The sequence below is a fragment of the Hypanus sabinus genome (assembly GCF_030144855.1).
Source record: "Hypanus sabinus isolate sHypSab1 chromosome 1 unlocalized genomic scaffold, sHypSab1.hap1 SUPER_1_unloc_5, whole genome shotgun sequence".
NCBI lineage: Eukaryota > Metazoa > Chordata > Chondrichthyes > Myliobatiformes > Dasyatidae > Hypanus > Hypanus sabinus.
In genome coordinates this window covers 273,043-291,022 of record NW_026778912.1, presented here as the reverse complement: position 1 = coordinate 291,022, position 17,980 = coordinate 273,043, and the positions used below count along the sequence as shown (strand labels likewise).

Here is a 17,980-nt window from a genome sequence, read left to right as displayed (position 1 = left end):
TGTACCTAGTTCCCCCTCCAACTCTCCAAGCTGTGTACCTAGTCCCCCTCCACCTCTCCAAGATCTGGTTACCTAGTCCCCCTCCACCTCTGCAATCTGTGTACCTAGTCCCCCTCCACCTCTCCAAGATCTGTGTACCTCGCCCCCCTCCAACTCTCCCATCTGTGTAGTCCCCCTCCCCCTCTGCAATCTGTGTACCTAGTCCCCCTCCAGCTCTCTCATCTGTGTACCTCGAACCCCTCCACCTCTCTCATCTGTGTACCTCGTCCCCCTCCAACTCTACCATCTGTATACCCACTCCCACTCCACCTCTCCAACATCGTACCTAGTCCCCCTCCACCTCTCCCATCTGTGTACCTAGTCCCCCTCCACCTCTCCCATCTGTGTACCTAGTCCCCGTCCACCTCTCCCAGCTGTGTACCTAGTCGCCCTCCACCTGTCCCATCTGTGTATCTAGTGCCCCTCCACCTCCCCCATCTGTGTACCTAGACCCCCTCCACCTCTCCAAGCTGTGTACCTCGTCCCCCTCCACCTCTCCCATCTGTGTACCTAGTCCCCCTCCACCTCTCCAAGATCTGTGTACCTAGTCCCCCTCCACCTCTCAAAGCTGTGTACCTAGTCCCCCTCCACCTATCCCATCTGTGTACCTAGTCCCCCTCCACCTCCCCCATCTGTGAACCTGGACCCCCTCCACCTCTCCAAGCTGTGTACCTAGTCCCCCTCCACCTGTCCCATCTGTGTACCTAGTCCCCCTCCACCTCCCCCATCTGTGAACCGAGACCCCCTCCACCTCTCAAAGCTGTGTACCTAGTCCCCCTCCACCTGTCCTATCTGTGTACCTAGTCCCCCTCCACCACTCCCATCTGTGTACCTAGTCCCCCTCCACCTCTCAAAGCTGTGTACCTAGTCCCCCTCCACCTCTCCAAGATCTGTGTACCTCGTCCCCCTCCACCTCTCCCATCTGTGTAGTCCCCCTGCCCCTCTGCAATCTGTGCACCTAGTCCCCCTCCACCTCTCCAAGATCTGTGTACCTAGTCCCCCTCCACCTCTCAAAGCTGTCTACCTTGTCCCCCTCCTCCTTTGCAATCTGTGTACCTAGTCCCCCTCCACCTCTCCCATCTGTGTACCTAGTCCCCCTCCACCTCTCCAATCTGTCTACCTTGTCCCCCTCCACCTCTCCAAGCTGTGTACCTAGTCCCCCTCCACCTCTCCCATCTGTGTACCTAGTCCCCGTCCACCTCTCCCATCTGTGTACCTCGTCCCCCTCCACCTCTCCAAGCTGTGTACCTAGTCCCCCTCCACCTCTCCCATCTGTGTACCTAGACCCCCTCCACCTCTGCCATCTATGTACCTAGTCCACCTCCACCTCTCCCATCTGTGTACCTAGTCCCCGTCCACCTCTCCCAGCTGTGTACCTAGTCGCCCTCCACCTGTCCCATCTGTGTACCTAGTCCCCCTCCACCTGTTCCATCTGTGTACCTAGTCCCCCTCCACCTGTTCCATCTGTGTACCTAGTCCCCCTCCACCTCCCCCATCTGTGAACCTGGACCCCCTCCACCTCTACAAGCTGTGTACCTAGTCCCCCTCCACCTGTCCCATCTGTGTACCTAGTCCCCCTCCACCTCCCCCATCTGTGAACCGAGACCCCCTCCACCTCTCAAAGCTGTGTACCTAGTCCCCCTCCACCTGTCCCATCTGTGTACCTAGTCCCCCTCCACTACTCCCATCTGTGTACCTAGTCCCCCTCCACCTCTCAAAGCTGTGTACCTCGTCCCCCTCCACCTCTCCCATCTGTGTACCTAGTCCCCCTTCTCCTCTCTCATCTGTGTACCTCGTCCCCCTCCACCTCTCTCATCTGTGTACCTCGTCCCCCTCCACCTCTACCATCTGTGTACCCACTCCCACTCCACCTCTCCAACATCGTACCTAGTCCTCCTCCACCTCTCCCATCTGTGTACCTAGTCCCCCTCCACCTCTCCAAGATCTGTGTACCTAGTCCCCCTCCACCTCTCAAAGCTGTTCCTAGTCCCCCTCCACCTGTCCCATCTGTGTACCTAGTCCCCCTCCACCTCTCCGATCCGTGTACCTAGTCCCCCTCCACCTCTCCAAGATCTGTGTACCTAGTCCCCCTCCACCTTGCCCATCTGTGTACCTAGACCCCCTCCACCTCTGCCATCTGTGTACCTAGTCCACCTCCACCTCTCCCATCTGTGTACCTAGTCCCCGTCCACCTCTCCCTGCTGTGTACCTAGTCGCCCTCCACCTCTCCCATCTGTGTACCTAGTCCCCCTCCACCTGTCCCATCTGTGTACCTAGTGCCCCTCCACCTCCCCCATCTGTGTACCTAGACCCCCTCCACCTCTCCAAGCTGTGTACCTCGTCCCCCTCCACCTCTCCCATCTGTGTACCTAGTCCCCCTCCACCTCTCCAACATCTGTGTACCTAGTCCCCCTCCACCTCTCAAAGCTGTGTTCCTAGTCCCCCTCCACCTGTCCCATCTGTGCACCTAGTCCCCCTCCACCTCTCCCATCCGTGTACCTAGTCCCCCTCCACCTCTCCAAGATCTGTGTACCCAGTCCCCCTACACCTCTCAAAGCTGTGTTCCTAGTCGCCCTCCACCTCTCCCATCTGTGTACCTAGTCCCCCTCCACCTGTCCCATCTGTGTACCTAGTGCCCCTCCACCTCCCCCATCTGTGTACCTAGACCCCCTCCACCTCTCCAAACTGTGTACCTCGTCCCCCTCCACCTCTCCCATCTGTGTACCTAGTCCCCCTCCACCTCTCCAAGATCTGTGTACCTAGTCCCCCTCCACCTCTCCCATCTGTGTACCTAGTCCCCGTCCACCTCTCCCATCTGTGTACCTCGTGCCCCTCCACCTCTCTGATCTGTGTACCTAGTCCCCGTCCACCTCTCCCATCTGTGTACCTAGTCCCCCTCCACCTCTCGAAGCTGTGTACCTGGTCCCCCTCCACCTTTCCCATCTGTGTACCTAGTCCCCCTCCACCTCTCCAAGATCTGTGTACCTAGTCCCCCTCCACCTCTCCCAGCTGTGTACCTAGTCCCCCTCCACCTCTCCAAGATCTGTGTACCTAGTCCCCCTCCACCTCTCTCATCTGTGTACCTCGACCCCCTCCACCTCTCTCATCTGTGTACCTCGTCCCCCTCCACCTCTACCATCTGTGTACCCATTCCCACTCCACCTCTCCAACATCGTACCTAGTCTCCCTCCACCTCTCCCATCTGTGTACCTCGTCCCCCTCCACCTCTCCAAGATCTGTGTACCTTGTCCCTCTCCACCTCTCAAAGCTGTGTGCCTAGTCCCCCTCCACCTGTCCCATCTGTGTACCTAGTGCCCCTCCACCTCCCCCATCTGTACCTAGACCCCCTCCACCTCTCCAAGCTGTGTACCTCGTCCCCCTCCACCTCTCCCATCTGTGTACCTAGTCCCCCTCCACCTCTCCAAGATCTGTGTACCTAGTCCCCCTCCACCTCTCCCATCTGTGTACCTAGTCCCCGTCCACCTCTCCCATCTGTGTACCTCGTGCCCCTCCACCTCTCTGATCTGTGTACCTAGTCCCCGTCCACCTCTCCCATCTGTGTACCTAGTCCCCCTCCACCTCTCGAAGCTGTGTACCAGGTCCCCCTCCACCTTTCCCATCTGTGTACCTAGTCCCCCTCCACCTCTCCAAGATCTGTGTACCTAGTCCCCCTCCACCTCTCCCAGCTGTGTACCTAGTCCCCCTCCACCTCTCCAAGATCTGTGTACCTAGTTCCCCTCCACCTCTCTCATCTGTGTACCTCGACCCCCTCCACCTCTCTCATCTGTGTACCTAGTCCCCCTCCACCTCTCCAAGATCTGTGTACCTAGTCCCCCTCCACCTCTCCCATCTGTGTACCTAGACCCCCTCCACCTCTGCCATCTGTGTACCTAGTCCACCTCCACCTCTCCCATCTGTGTACCTAGTCCCCGTCCACCTCTCCCAGCTGTGTACCTAGTCGCCCTCCACCTCTCCCATCTGTGTACCTAGTCCCCCTCCACCTGTCCCATCTGTGTACCTAGTGCCCCTCCACCTCCCCCATCTGTGTACCTAGACCCCCTCCACCTCTCCAAGCTGTGTACCTCGTCCCCCTCCACCTCTCCCATCTGTGTACCTAGTCCCCCTCCACCTCTCCAAGATCTGTGTACCTAGTCCCCCTCCACCTCTCAAAGCTGTGTTCCTAGTCCCCCTCCACCTGTCCCATCTGTGCACCTAGTCCCCCTCCACCTCTCCCATCCGTGTACCTAGTCCCCCTCCACCTCTCCAAGATCTGTGTACCCAGTCCCCCTACACCTCTCAAAGCTGTGTTCCTAGTCGCCCTCCACCTCTCCCATCTGTGTACCTAGTCCCCCTCCACCTGTCCCATCTGTGTACCTAGTGCCCCTCCACCTCCCCCATCTGTGTACCTAGACCCCCTCCACCTCTCCAAACTGTGTACCTCGTCCCCCTCCACCTCTCCCATCTGTGTACCTAGTCCCCCTCCACCTCTCCAAGATCTGTGTACCTAGTCCCCCTCCACCTCTCCCATCTGTGTACCTAGTCCCCGTCCACCTCTCCCATCTGTGTACCTCGTGCCCCTCCACCTCTCTGATCTGTGTACCTAGTCCCCGTCCACCTCTCCCATCTGTGTACCTAGTCCCCCTCCACCTCTCGAAGCTGTGTACCTGGTCCCCCTCCACCTTTCCCATCTGTGTACCTAGTCCCCCTCCACCTCTCCAAGATCTGTGTACCTAGTCCCCCTCCACCTCTCCCAGCTGTGTACCTAGTCCCCCTCCACCTCTCCAAGATCTGTGTACCTAGTCCCCCTCCACCTCTCTCATCTGTGTACCTCGACCCCCTCCACCTCTCTCATCTGTGTACCTCGTCCCCCTCCACCTCTACCATCTGTGTACCCATTCCCACTCCACCTCTCCAACATCGTACCTAGTCTCCCTCCACCTCTCCCATCTGTGTACCTAGTCCCCCTCCACCTCTCCAAGATCTGTGTACCTTGTCCCTCTCCACCTCTCAAAGCTGTGTGCCTAGTCCCCCTCCACCTGTCCCATCTGTGTACCTAGTGCCCCTGCACCTCCCCCATCTGTACCTAGACCCCCTCCACCTCTCCAAGCTGTGTACCTCGTCCCCCTCCACCTCTCCCATCTGTGTACCTAGTCCCCCTCCACCTCTCCAAGATCTGTGTACCTAGTCCCCCTCCACCTCTCCCATCTGTGTACCTAGTCCCCGTCCACCTCTCCCATCTGTGTACCTCGTGCCCCTCCACCTCTCTGATCTGTGTACCTAGTCCCCGTCCACCTCTCCCATCTGTGTACCTAGTCCCCCTCCACCTCTCGAAGCTGTGTACCTGGTCCCCCTCCACCTTTCCCATCTGTGTACCTAGTCCCCCTCCACCTCTCCAAGATCTGTGTACCTAGACCCCCTCCACCTCTCCAACATCGTACCGTCCCCCTCCACCTCTCCCATCTGTGTACCTAGTCCCCCTCCACCTCTCCAAGATCTGTGTACCTAGTCCCCCTCCACCTCTCTCATCTGTGTACCTCGACCCCCTCCACCTCTCTCATCTGTGTACCTCGTCCCCCTCCACCTCTAACATCTGTGTACCCACTCCCACTCCACCTCTCCAACATCGTACCAAGTCCCCCTCCACCTCTCGAAGCTGTGTACCTGGTCCCCCTCCACCTCTCCCATCTGTGTACCTCGACCCCCTCCACCTCTCCCATCTGTGTACCTAGTCCCCCTCCACCTCTCCAAGATCTCTCCACCTCCACCTCTCCAAGATCTGTGTACCTAGTCCCCCTCCACCTCTCTCATCTGTGTACCTCGACCCCCTCCACCTCTCCCATCTGTGTACCTAGTCCCCCTCCACCTCTGCAAGATCTGTGTACCTAGTCCCCCTCCACCTCTCAAAGCTGTGTTCCTAGTCCCCCTCCACCTCTCCCATCCGTGTACCTAGTCCCCCTCCACCTCTCCAAGATCTGTGTACCTAGTCCCCCTCCACCTCTCAAAGCTGTGTTCCTAGTCGCCCTCCACCTCTCCCATCTGTGTGCCTAGTCCCCCTCCACCTGTCCCATCTGTGTACCTAGTACCCCTCCACATCCCCCATCTGTGTACCTAGACCCCCTCCACCTCTCCAAGCTGTGTACCTCGTCCCCCTCCACCTCTCCCATCTGTGTACCTAGTCCCCCTCCACCTCTCCCATCTGTGTACCTAGTCCCCCTCCACCTCTCCAAGATCTGTGTACCTAGTCCCCCTCCACCTCTCCCATCTGTGTACCTAGTCCCCATCCACCTCTCCCATCTGTGTACCTCGTGCCCCTCCACCTCTCTGATCTGTGTACCTAGTCCCCGTCCACCTCTCCCATCTGTGTACCTAGTCCCCCTCCACCTCTCGAAGCTGTGTACCTGGTCCCCCTCCACCTCTCCCATCTGTGTACCTCGTCCCCCTCCACCTCTCCCATCTGTGTACCTAGTCCCCCTCCACCTCTCAAAGCTGTGTACCTAGTCCCCCTCCACCTCTCCAAGATCTGGTTACCTAGTCCCCCTCCACCTCTGCAATCTGTATACCTAGTCCCCCTCCACCTCTCGAAGATCTGTGTACCTCGTCCCCCTCCACCTCTCCCATCTGTGTAGACCCCTGCCCCTCTGCAATCTGTGCACCTAGTCCCCCTCCACCTCTCCAAGATCTGTGTACCTAGTCCCCCTCCACCTCTCAAAGCTGTCTACCTTGTCCCCCTCCTCCTTTGCAATCTGTGTACCTAGTCCCCCTCCACCTCTCCCATCTGTGTACCTAGTCCCCCTCCACCTCTCCAATCTGTCTACCTTGTCCCCCTCCACCTCTCCAAGCTGTGTACCTAGTCCCCCTCCACCTCTCCCATCTGTGTACCTAGTCCCCGTCCACCTCTCCCATCTGTGTACCTCGTCCCCCTCCACCTCTCCATGCTGTGTACCTAGTCCCCCTCCACCTCTCCCATCTGTGTACCTAGACCCCCTCCACCTCTGCCATCTGTGTACCTAGTCCACCTCCACCTCTCCCATCTGTGTACCTAGTCCCCGTCCACCTCTCCCAGCTGTGTACCTAGTCGCCCTCCACCTGTCCCATCTGTGTACCTAGTCCCCCTCCACCTGTTCCATCTGTGTACCTAGTCCCCCTCCACCTGTTCCATCTGTGTACCTAGTCCCCCTCCACCTCCCCCATCTGTGAACCTGGACCCCCTCCACCTCTCCAAGCTGTGTACCTAGTCCCCCTCCACCTGTCCCATCTGTGTACCTAGTCCCCCTCCACCTCCCCCATCTGTGAACCGAGACCCCCTCCACCTCTCAAAGCTGTGTACCTAGTCCCCCTCCACCTGTCCCATCTGTGTACCTAGTCCCCCTCCACCACTCCCATCTGTGTACCTAGTCCCCCTCCACCTCTCAAAGCTGTGTACCTCGTCCCCCTCCACCTCTCCCATCTGTGTACCTAGTCCCCCTCCACCTCTCTCATCTGTGTACCTCGTCCCCCTCCACCTCTCTCATCTGTGTACCTCGTCCCCCTCCACCTCTACCATCTGTGTACCCACTCCCACTCCACCTCTCCAACATCGTACCTAGTCCTCCTCCACCTCTCCCATCTGTGTACCTAGTCCCCCTCCACCTCTCCAAGATCTGTGTACCTAGTCCCCCTCCACCTGTCCCATCTGTGTACCTAGTCCCCCTCCACCTCTCCCATCCGTGTACCTAGTCCCCCTCCACCTCTCCCATCTGTGTACCTAGTCCCCCTCCACCTGTCCCATCTGTGTACCTAGTGCCCCTCCACCTCCCCCATCTGTGTACCTAGACCCCCTCCACCTCTCCAAGCTGTGTACCTCGTCCCCCTCCACCTCTCCCATCTGTGTACCTAGTCCCCCTCCACCTCTCCAAGATCTGTGTACCTAGTCCCCCTCCACCTCTCAAAGCTGTGTTCCTAGTCCCCCTCCACCTGTCCCATCTGTGCACCTAGTCCCCCTCCACCTCTCCCATCCGTGTACCTAGTCCCCCTCCACCTCTCCAAGATCTGTGTACCCAGTCCCCCTACACCTCTCAAAGCTGTGTTCCTAGTCGCCCTCCACCTCTCCCATCTGTGTACCTAGTCCCCCTCCACCTGTCCCATCTGTGTACCTAGTGCCCCTCCACCTCCCCCATCTGTGTACCTAGACCCCCTCCACCTCTCCAAACTGTGTACCTCGTCCCCCTCCACCTCTCCCATCTGTGTACCTAGTCCCCCTCCACCTCTCCAAGATCTGTGTACCTAGTCCCCCTCCACCTCTCCCATCTGTGTACCTAGTCCCCGTCCACCTCTCCCATCTGTGTACCTCGTGCCCCTCCACCTCTCTGATCTGTGTACCTAGTCCCCGTCCACCTCTCCCATCTGTGTACCTAGTCCCCCTCCACCTCTCGAAGCTGTGTACCTGGTCCCCCTCCACCTTTCCCATCTATGTACCTTGTCCCCCTCCACCTCTCCAAGATCTGTGTACCTAGTCCCCCTCCACCACTCCCAGCTGTGTACCTAGTCCCCCTCCACCTCTCCAAGATCTGTGTACCTAGTCCCCCTCCACCTCTCTCATCTGTGTACCTCGACCCCCTCCACCTCTCTCATCTGTGTACCTCGTCCCCCTCCACCTCTACCATCTGTGTACCCATTCCCACTCCACCTCTCCAACATCGTACCTAGTCTCCCTCCACCTCTCCCATCTGTGTACCTAGTCCCCCTCCACCTCTCCAAGATCTGTGTACCTTGTCCCTCTCCACCTCTCAAAGCTGTGTGCCTAGTCCCCCTCCACCTGTCCCATCTGTGTACCTAGTGCCCCTGCACCTCCCCCATCTGTACCTAGACCCCCTCCACCTCTCCAAGCTGTGTACCTCGTCCCCCTCCACCTCTCCCATCTGTGTACCTAGTCCCCCTCCACCTCTCCAAGATCTGTGTACCTAGTCCCCCTCCACCTCTCCCATCTGTGTACCTAGTCCCCGTCCACCTCTCCCATCTGTGTACCTCGTGCCCCTCCACCTCTCTGATCTGTGTACCTAGTCCCCGTCCACCTCTCCCATCTGTGTACCTAGTCCCCCTCCACCTCTCGAAGCTGTGTACCTGGTCCCCCTCCACCTTTCCCATCTGTGTACCTAGTCCCCCTCCACCTCTCCAAGATCTGTGTACCTAGTCCCCCTCCACCTCTCCCAGCTGTGTACCTAGTCCCCCTCCACCTCTCCAAGATCTGTGTACCTAGTCCCCCTCCACCTCTCCCATCTGTGTACCTAGTCCCCGTCCACCTCTCCCATCTGTGTACCTCGTGCCCCTCCACCTCTCTGATCTGTGTACCTAGTCCCCGTCCACCTCTCCCATCTGTGTACCTAGTCCCCCTCCACCTCTCGAAGCTGTGTACCTGGTCCCCCTCCACCTTTCCCATCTGTGTACCTAGTCCCCCTCCACCTCTCCAAGATCTGTGTACCTAGTCCCCCTCCACCTCTCCCAGCTGTGTACCTAGTCCCCCTCCACCTCTCCAAGATCTGTGTACCTAGTCCCCCTCCACCTCTCTCATCTGTGTACCTCGACCCCCTCCACCTCTCTCATCTGTTTACCTCGTCCCCCTCCACCTCTACCATCTGTGTACCCATTCCCACTCCACCTCTCCAACATCGTACCTAGTCTCCCTCCACCTCTCCCATCTGTGTACCTAGTCCCCCTCCACCTCTCCAAGATCTGTGTACCTTGTCCCTCTCCACCTCTCAAAGCTGTGTGCCTAGTCCCCCTCCACCTGTCCCATCTGTGTACCTAGTGCCCCTGCACCTCCCCCATCTGTACCTAGACCCCCTCCACCTCTCCAAGCTGTGTACCTCGTCCCCCTCCACCTCTCCCATCTGTGTACCTAGTCCCCCTCCACCTCTCCAAGATCTGTGTACCTAGTCCCCCTCCACCTCTCCCATCTGTGTACCTAGTCCCCGTCCACCTCTCCCATCTGTGTACCTCGTGCCCCTCCACCTCTCTGATCTGTGTACCTAGTCCCCGTCCACCTCTCCCATCTGTGTACCTAGTCCCCCTCCACCTCTCGAAGCTGTGTACCTGGTCCCCCTCCACCTTTCCCATCTGTGTACCTAGTCCCCCTCCACCTCTCCAAGATCTGTGTACCTAGTCCCCCTCCACCTCTCCCAGCTGTGTACCTAGTCCCCCTCCACCTCTCCAAGATCTGTGTACCTAGTCCCCCTCCACCTCTCTCATCTGTGTACCTCGACCCCCTCCACCTCTCTCATCTGTGTACCTCGTCCCCCTCCACCTCTACCATCTGTGTACCCACTCCCACTCCACCTCTCCAACATCGTACCGTCCCCCTCCACCTCTCCCATCTGTGTACCTAGTCCCCCTCCACCTCTCCAAGATCTGTGTACCTAGTCCCCCTCCACCTCTCTCATCTGTGTACCTCGACCCCCTCCACCTCTACCATCTGTGTACCCACTCCCACTCCACCTCTCCAACATCGTACCAAGTCCCCCTCCACCTCTCGAAGCTGTGTACCTGGTCCCCCTCCACCTCTCCCATCTGTGTACCTCGACCCCCTCCACCTCTCCCATCTGTGTACCTAGTCCCCCTCCACCTCTGCAAGATCTGTGTACCTAGTCCCCCTCCACCTCTCAAAGCTGTGTTCCTAGTCCCCCTCCACCTCTCCCATCCGTGTACCTAGTCCCCCTCCACCTCTCCAAGATCTGTGTACCTAGTCCCCCTCCACCTCTCAAAGCTGTGTTCCTAGTCGCCCTCCACCTCTCCCATCTGTGTGCCTAGTCCCCCTCCACCTGTCCCATCTGTGTACCTAGTACCCCTCCACATCCCCCATCTGTGTACCTAGACCCCCTCCACCTCTCCAAGCTGTGTACCTCGTCCCCCTCCACCTCTCCCATCTGTGTACCTAGTCCCCCTCCACCTCTCCCATCTGTGTACCTAGTCCCCCTCCACCTCTCCAAGATCTGTGTACCTAGTCCCCCTCCACCTCTCCCATCTGTGTACCTAGTCCCCATCCACCTCTCCCATCTGTGTACCTCGTGCCCCTCCACCTCTCTGATCTGTGTACCTAGTCCCCGTCCACCTCTCCCATCTGTGTACCTAGTCCCCCTCCACCTCTCGAAGCTGTGTACCTGGTCCCCCTCCACCTCTCCCATCTGTGTACCTCGTCCCCCTCCACCTCTCTCATCTGTGTACCTCGTCCCCCTCCACCTCTACCATCTGTGTACCCACTCCCACTCCACCTCTCCAACATTGTACCTAGTCCCCCTCCACCTCTCCCATCTGTGTACCTAGTACCCCTCCACCTCTCCAAGATCTGTGTACCTAGTCCCCCTCCACCTCTCAAAGCTGTGTTCCTAGTCCCCCTCCACCTGTCCCATCTGTGTACCTAGTCCCCCTCCACCTCTCCAAGATCTGTGTACCTCGCCCCCCTCCACCTCTCCCATCTGTGTAGTCCCCCTCCCCCTCTGCAATCTGTGTACCTAGTCCCCCTCCACCTCTACCATCTGTGTACCCACTCCCACTCCACCTCTCCAACATCGTACCTAGTCCCCCTCCACCTCTCCCATCTGTGTACCTAGTCCCCCTCCACCACTCCAAGATCTGTGTACCTAGTCCCCCTCCACCTCTCAAAGCTGTGTTCCTAGTCCCCCTCCACCTGTCCCATCTGTGTACCTCGTCCCCCTCCACCTCTCTCATCTGTGTACCTCGACCCCCTCCACCTCTCTCATCTGTGTACCTCGTCCCCCTCCACCTCTACCATCTGTATACCCACTCCCACTCCACCTCACCAACATCGTACCTAGTCCCCCTCCACCTCTCCCATCTGTGTACCTAGTCCCCGTCCACCTCTCCCAGCTGTGTACCTAGTCGCCCTCCACCTGTCCCATCTGTGTACCTAGTGCCCCTCCACCTCCCCCATCTGTGTACCTAGACCCCCTCCACCTCTCCAAGCTGTGTACCTCGTCCCCCTCCACCTCTCCCATCTGTGTACCTAGTCCCCCTCCACCTCTCCGATCTGTGTACCTAGTCCCCCTCCACCTCTCCAAGATCTGTGTACCTAGTCCCCCTCCACCTCTCCCATCTGTGTAGTCCCCCTCCCCCTCTGCAATCTGTGTACCTAGTCCCCCTCCACCTCTCCAAGATCTGTGTACCTCGTCCCCCTCCACCTCTCCCATCTGTGTAGTCCCCCTCCCCCTCTGCAATCTGTGTACCTAGTCCCCCTCCACTTCTCCAAGATCTGTGTACCTAGTCCCCCTCCACCTCTCTCATCTGTGTACCTCGTCCCCCTCCACCTCTCTCATCTGTGTACCTCGTCCCCCTCCACCTCTACCATCTGTGTACCCACTCCCACTCCACCTCTCCAACATCGTACCTAGTCCCCCTCCACCTCTCCCATCTGTGTACCTAGTCCCCCTCCACCTCTCCAAGATCTGTGTACCTAGTCCCCCTCCACCTCTCAAAGCAGTGTTCCTAGTCCCCCTCCACCTGTCCCATCTGTGTACCTAGTCCCCCTCCACCTCTCCCATCCGTGTACCTAGTCCCCCTCCATCTCTCCAAGATCTGTGTACCTAGTCCCCCTCCACCTCTCAAAGCTGTGTTCCTAGTCGCCCTCCACCTCTCCCATCTGTGTGCCTAGTCCCCCTCCACCTGTCCCATCTGTGTACCTAGTGCCCCTCCACCTCCCCCATCTATGTACCTAGACCCCCTCCACCTCTCCAAGCTGTGTACCTCGTCCCCCTCCACCTCTCCCATCTGTGTACCTAGTCCCCCTCCACCTCTCATCTGTGTACCTAGTCCCCCTCCACCTCTCAAAGCTGTGTACCTAGTCCCCCTCCACCTGTCCCATCTGTGTACCTAGTCCCCCTCCACCTCCCCCATCTGTGAACCTGGACCCCCTCCACCTCTCCAAGCTGTGTACCTAGTCCCCCTGCACCTGTCCCATCTGTGTACCTAGTGCCCCTCCACCTCCCCCATCTGTGTATCTAGACCCCCTCCACCTCTCCAAGCTGTGTACCTCGTCCCCCTCCACCTCTCCCATCTGTGTACCTAGTCCCCCTCCACCTCTCCAAGATCTGTGTACCTAGTCCCCCTCCACCTCTCCCATCTGTGTACCTAGTCCCCGTCCACCTCTCCCATCTGTGTACCTCGTGCCCCTCCACCTCTCTGATCTGTGTACCTAGTCCCCGTCCACCTCTCCCATCTGTGTACCCACTCCCACTCCCCCTCTCCAACATCGTACCTAGTCCCCCTCCACCTCTCCCATCTGTGTACCTAGTCCCCCTCCACCTCTCCAAGATCTGTGTACCTAGTCCCCCTCCACCTCTCAAAGCTGTGTTCCTAGTCCCCCTCCACCTGTCCCATCTGTGTACCTAGTCCCCCTCCACCTGTCCCATCCGTGTACCTAGTCCCCCTCCACCTCTCCAAGATCTGTGTACCTAGTCCCCCTCCACCTCTCAAAGCTGTGTTCCTAGTCCCCCTCCACCTGTCCCATCTGTGTACCTAGTCCCCCTCCACCTCTCAAAGCTGTGTTCCTAGTCCCCCTCCACCTGTCCCATCTGTGTACCTAGTCCCCCTCCACCTCTCCCATCCATGTACCTAGTCCCCCTCCACCTCTCCAAGATCTGTGTACCTAGTCCCCCTCCACCTCTCCCATCTGTGTACCTAGTCCCCGTCCACCTCTCCCATCTGTGTACCTCGTGCCCCTCCACCTCTCTGATCTGTGTACCTAGTCCCCGTCCACCTCTCCCATCTGTGTACCCACTCCCACTCCCCCTCTCCAACATAGTACCTAGTCCCCCTCCACCTCTCCCATCTGTGTACCTAGTCCCCCTCCACCTCTCCAAGATCTGTGTACCTAGTCCCCCTCCACCTCTCAAAGCTGTGTTCCTAGTCCCCCTCCACCTGTCCCATCTGTGTACCTAGTCCCCCTCCACCTGTCCCATCCGTGTACCTAGTCCCCCTCCACCTCTCCAAGATCTGTGTACCTAGTCCCCCTCCACCTCTCAAAGCTGTGTTCCTAGTCCCCCTCCACCTGTCCCATCTGTGTACCTAGTCCCCCTCCACCTCTCAAAGCTGTGTTCCTAGTCCCCCTCCACCTGTCCCATCTGTGTACCTAGTCCCCCTCCACCTCTCAAAGCTGTGTTCCTAGTCCCCCTCCACCTGTCCCATCTGTGTACCTAGTCCCCCTCCACCTCTCAAAGCTGTGTTCCTAGTCCCCCTCCACCTGTCCCATCTGTGTACCTAGTCCCCCTCCACCTCTCCCATCAGTGTACCTAGTCCCCCTCCACCTCTCCAAGATCTGTGTACCTAGTCCCCCTCCACCTCTCAAAGCTGTGTTCCTAGTCGCCCTCCACCTCTCCCATCTGTGTACCTAGTCCCCCTCCACCTGTCCCATCTGTGTACCTAGTGCCCCTCCACCTCCCCCGTCTGTGTACCTAGACCCCCTCCACCTCTCCAAGCTGTGTACCTCGTCCCCCTCCACCTCTCCCATCTGTGTACCTAGTCCCCCTCCACCTCTCCAAGATCTGTGTACCTAGTCCCCCTCCACCTCTCCCATCTGTGTACCTCGTGCCCCTCCACCTCTCTGATCTGTGTACCTAGTCCCCGTCCACCTCTCCCATCTGTGTACCTAGTCCCCCTCCACCTCTCGAAGCTGTGTACCTGGTCCCCCTCCACCTTTCCCATCTGTGTACCTAGTCCCCCTCCACCTCTCCATGATCTGTGTACCTAGTCCCCCTCCACCTCTCCCAGCTGTGTACCTGGTCCCCGTCCACCTCTCCCAGCTGTGTACGTAGTCCCAGTCCACCTCTCCCAGCCATGTACCTAATCCTCTACCTGCACCCAGACCATATTCCTCCACAGCTCCCATCCGTGCACCTAGTTACCCCTCTACCTACTCCTGGACCTTCATATCTCCTCTACCTGTACTTAGTCCATTTCTCCAATTGGTGTACCTAGACCTCTACATACACCCAGTCCATATCTCCAATTGGTGTACCTATATCTCTACTCGCACCCAGACCATTTCTCCAGCCGGTTTACTGGCCCTCTATCTATTCCCAGACCATATCTATCCATATCTCCCATTTGTGTACTAAGTCCTCCACCTCACACAGCCTATATTCCTTCATTCCTCCCATCTGTGCACCTAGTTACCCCTCTACCTACTCCCAGACCATATCCATCCGTATCTCCCATCAGTATATCTAGTCCCCTCTACCTACACCTAGACTAGATCCCTCCACCTCCCCCAGACCATATCCCCCTACATTTCCCATCAATGTTTCTAGTCCCCCTCTACCTGCACCCAAACCACATCCGTACATATCTCCCATTAGTGAACCCAGTCCTCTACATGCACCCAGCCGCTATCTACCATCCATGTTCCTGTCCAAGCTTCTCTGAAATGTTTGAATCAGATCGACATCCACCATTTCCACTGGCAGCTTGTTTTACACTCTCACTACCCTGAGTGAAGAAGATCCCCTTCAGGTTCCTGTTAAATATTTCACCTTTCACCCCGAGCTGATGTTCTCGCCTCACTCAACCCGAGTGGAAAAAGCCAGCATCACTCACCCTATCACTAACACTCAGCATTCTGAGATCTCCCTTCAGGGAATAGTCTTCATCTATTCGACCTCTTCCAATTGCTCAGCTATTGGTGGAAACTGATAAGGACAAAATATTGGGGGTGGGGGAAGGTGAAGGTGGAGACAGCTGGAGGGAGCTAAGCAAGGAACACTAAAGTCTGGAATATGATGAATCCAATTTAAGGTTAGTGAAGGAAGGTTTAGGGGAGATGTTAGAGGTAGTTCATATTTTTAAACAGAGTGGTGGGTGTGTGGAACATGATGCCAGGGTGGTGGGAGTGGCAGATACATGAGGGGCATTTAAGACTTGTAGACAGGCACATAGATGAAAGAAAAATGGAGGGTTCCAGGCCGTAGAGGCAGGAAGGGTTAGTTTGATTGTGGAGCTGGTTAATAGGTCAGCACTGCATTTTGGGCTGCAGGACCTGTATTGTACTTTATGTTCTGGTAAAGAAGGAGAGAATGAGAAGTACTTGGAGGAGAGATGAATACTAGATGGCGTTAGATGAGGGAGGATAACCAGAGTGTGAAGTGATTAAAGGAACTGGGAAGGAGGACTAAAACTTGGGTGGGGGCAGGGGGGGGAAGGGGCTCAAGCCCCACACACACACACGCCCCTTGAATCGCTGAGTTCCAGACATTGTTTGTTTGCTCCAGGTACCAGCGTCGGTCAGACACACAGCACAGAAACAGGCCCTTTGGCCTACTGGCTCCCCCCAATTCAGTCAGCCACATTTGGCCTCATTTTCTCCATATCCCTCTAAACCTTGGCATGACCCTGAGAAGTGTCTCTTAATTAGTGGTCATGTACCTGCTTCAACCACTTCCTCTACCAGCTCATTCCATAGACATTGGCAAAACACAGTTGCCCCTAGGGTTCATATTAAATTACTCCCCTCTCAACTTAAACCTTTGTCCTCTAGTTTTTGACTTCCCCAACCCTGGCAAACAGACTGCATGTATTTGCCCTCATCTATACCCTCTTGATATTACACACTTTTATAAGATCACCTTTCAGTCTCCTCAACCGTTCTCCAAAATTGTCCCGGCAACATATTCGTATCTCCTCTGCACTCTCTCCAGCTTAATGGCTCCATTTCTACAGCAGAGTGACTAAAACAGAACAGTAGTCCAGATACAGCCTCGCCAACGTCTTGTATGACTGCAACAGTTTCTATACGCATTGCCCTGACTGATGAAGGCCAGTGTGCCAAACACCTTCTTCACCATCCCGTCTACTTGTGAAGGCCATGTTCAAACCGTGTAGTCGTACCTTGGAATGAGATGGTTAAGTTGCTAGACACGCTCAATCCCATTAAACAACACCCTCCTTGCCAATTATACTCACCCAGGTAGTATTTGCGACACAGATTAAGTTTGTCCTCGTTACTGACTCGCTCCAGATTCATTGTAGACCTTGGGTGAGGACTCGTCAATCCTCAGGTACCTCCTGCAACGGGGTGGGGGGGGGGGGGGGATGGCGTAAGTAATGAAAAGTAATGCAATACACAGCCTGGCTAATTCATTCCCCCTTCCTGTTCCCTCTCTCCTCCCACTTCCCTTTAACAATCCCTTCAATGAACTCCCTCGATTCCCCTTATTCAGCTTTCCCATGTAACTAAATAGCTAAATACCAATTGAACTCACTCCATTTTGCCTATAACTATTATCCCATTCATCATTAATCTCCTATTTCACCCCTTCTCGTTACTTTTACCCCTCCCCATTAACTTCAACTCCCTTTGACCCCACTTAACCCCTTCCACTCTCCCTTTATTACTTCCCTTGAAGGGGGCTTGAGGTCCCTCTATGACCTCACACCCTTTCCACACCAACCCCACACCATCTGCATTAACCCTAAACCCTCCACCCACTCCCTGTTCATTAAACCCCTTCCCCTTCATAACACCTCTATCCCAACCCCTCCTCCAATCACAAACACTGTCCATTAACCCCTCACCACTTCCCTTCCACTCCTCCACCTCTGCCCATTAACCTCTCCCCCCTCTGTCAATGCCCATTAACTCATCTCCCTTCCCTAACCCCAACCCCAACCCATAAACTCTCCAACAACCCCACCATCGTACAAGCCCGCTGGCCATTAACCCACTTCGCCCACCCTACCTTATAAACCTGCACATTAACCCCACTTCCCCTTTAAGTCCTTTCCCAACAATCTCCCAGCAGTCGCACTTGTGTCCCCGAAAATCTTTTCCCCCTCCTCTTTAATCCTGTTGCCCCTTCATTCCTCCCGGGAAATTCCTACCGCCTCGCACCGTTCCTGACTCCCGATCACGGCCGGCGGTCGCGCTGCCTGCTGGGAAAGCACCCGAAACAAACTACAATTC

The 17,980-nt window shown here is 56.9% G+C and overlaps 1 protein-coding gene across 2 annotated transcripts in view; it reads right to left on the bottom strand.

The window, feature by feature from the left end:
* psenen (presenilin enhancer, gamma-secretase subunit) overlaps positions 1-17,980 on the bottom strand; it is a 55,998-nt gene extending 38,018 nt beyond the window's left edge. The window contains exons 1-2 of one of the 2 annotated variants that reach the window (XM_059957456.1): positions 17,899-17,980; positions 16,981-17,082 (exon numbers count right to left, since the gene is read on the bottom strand). In XM_059957456.1, coding sequence (XP_059813439.1) covers positions 16,981-17,041 — 61 coding nt within the window. In that variant the 5' untranslated portion in view covers positions 17,042-17,082; positions 17,899-17,980. The remainder of the gene's footprint in view (positions 1-16,980; positions 17,083-17,898) is intronic. The other variant, XM_059957457.1, reaches the window with a different exon arrangement.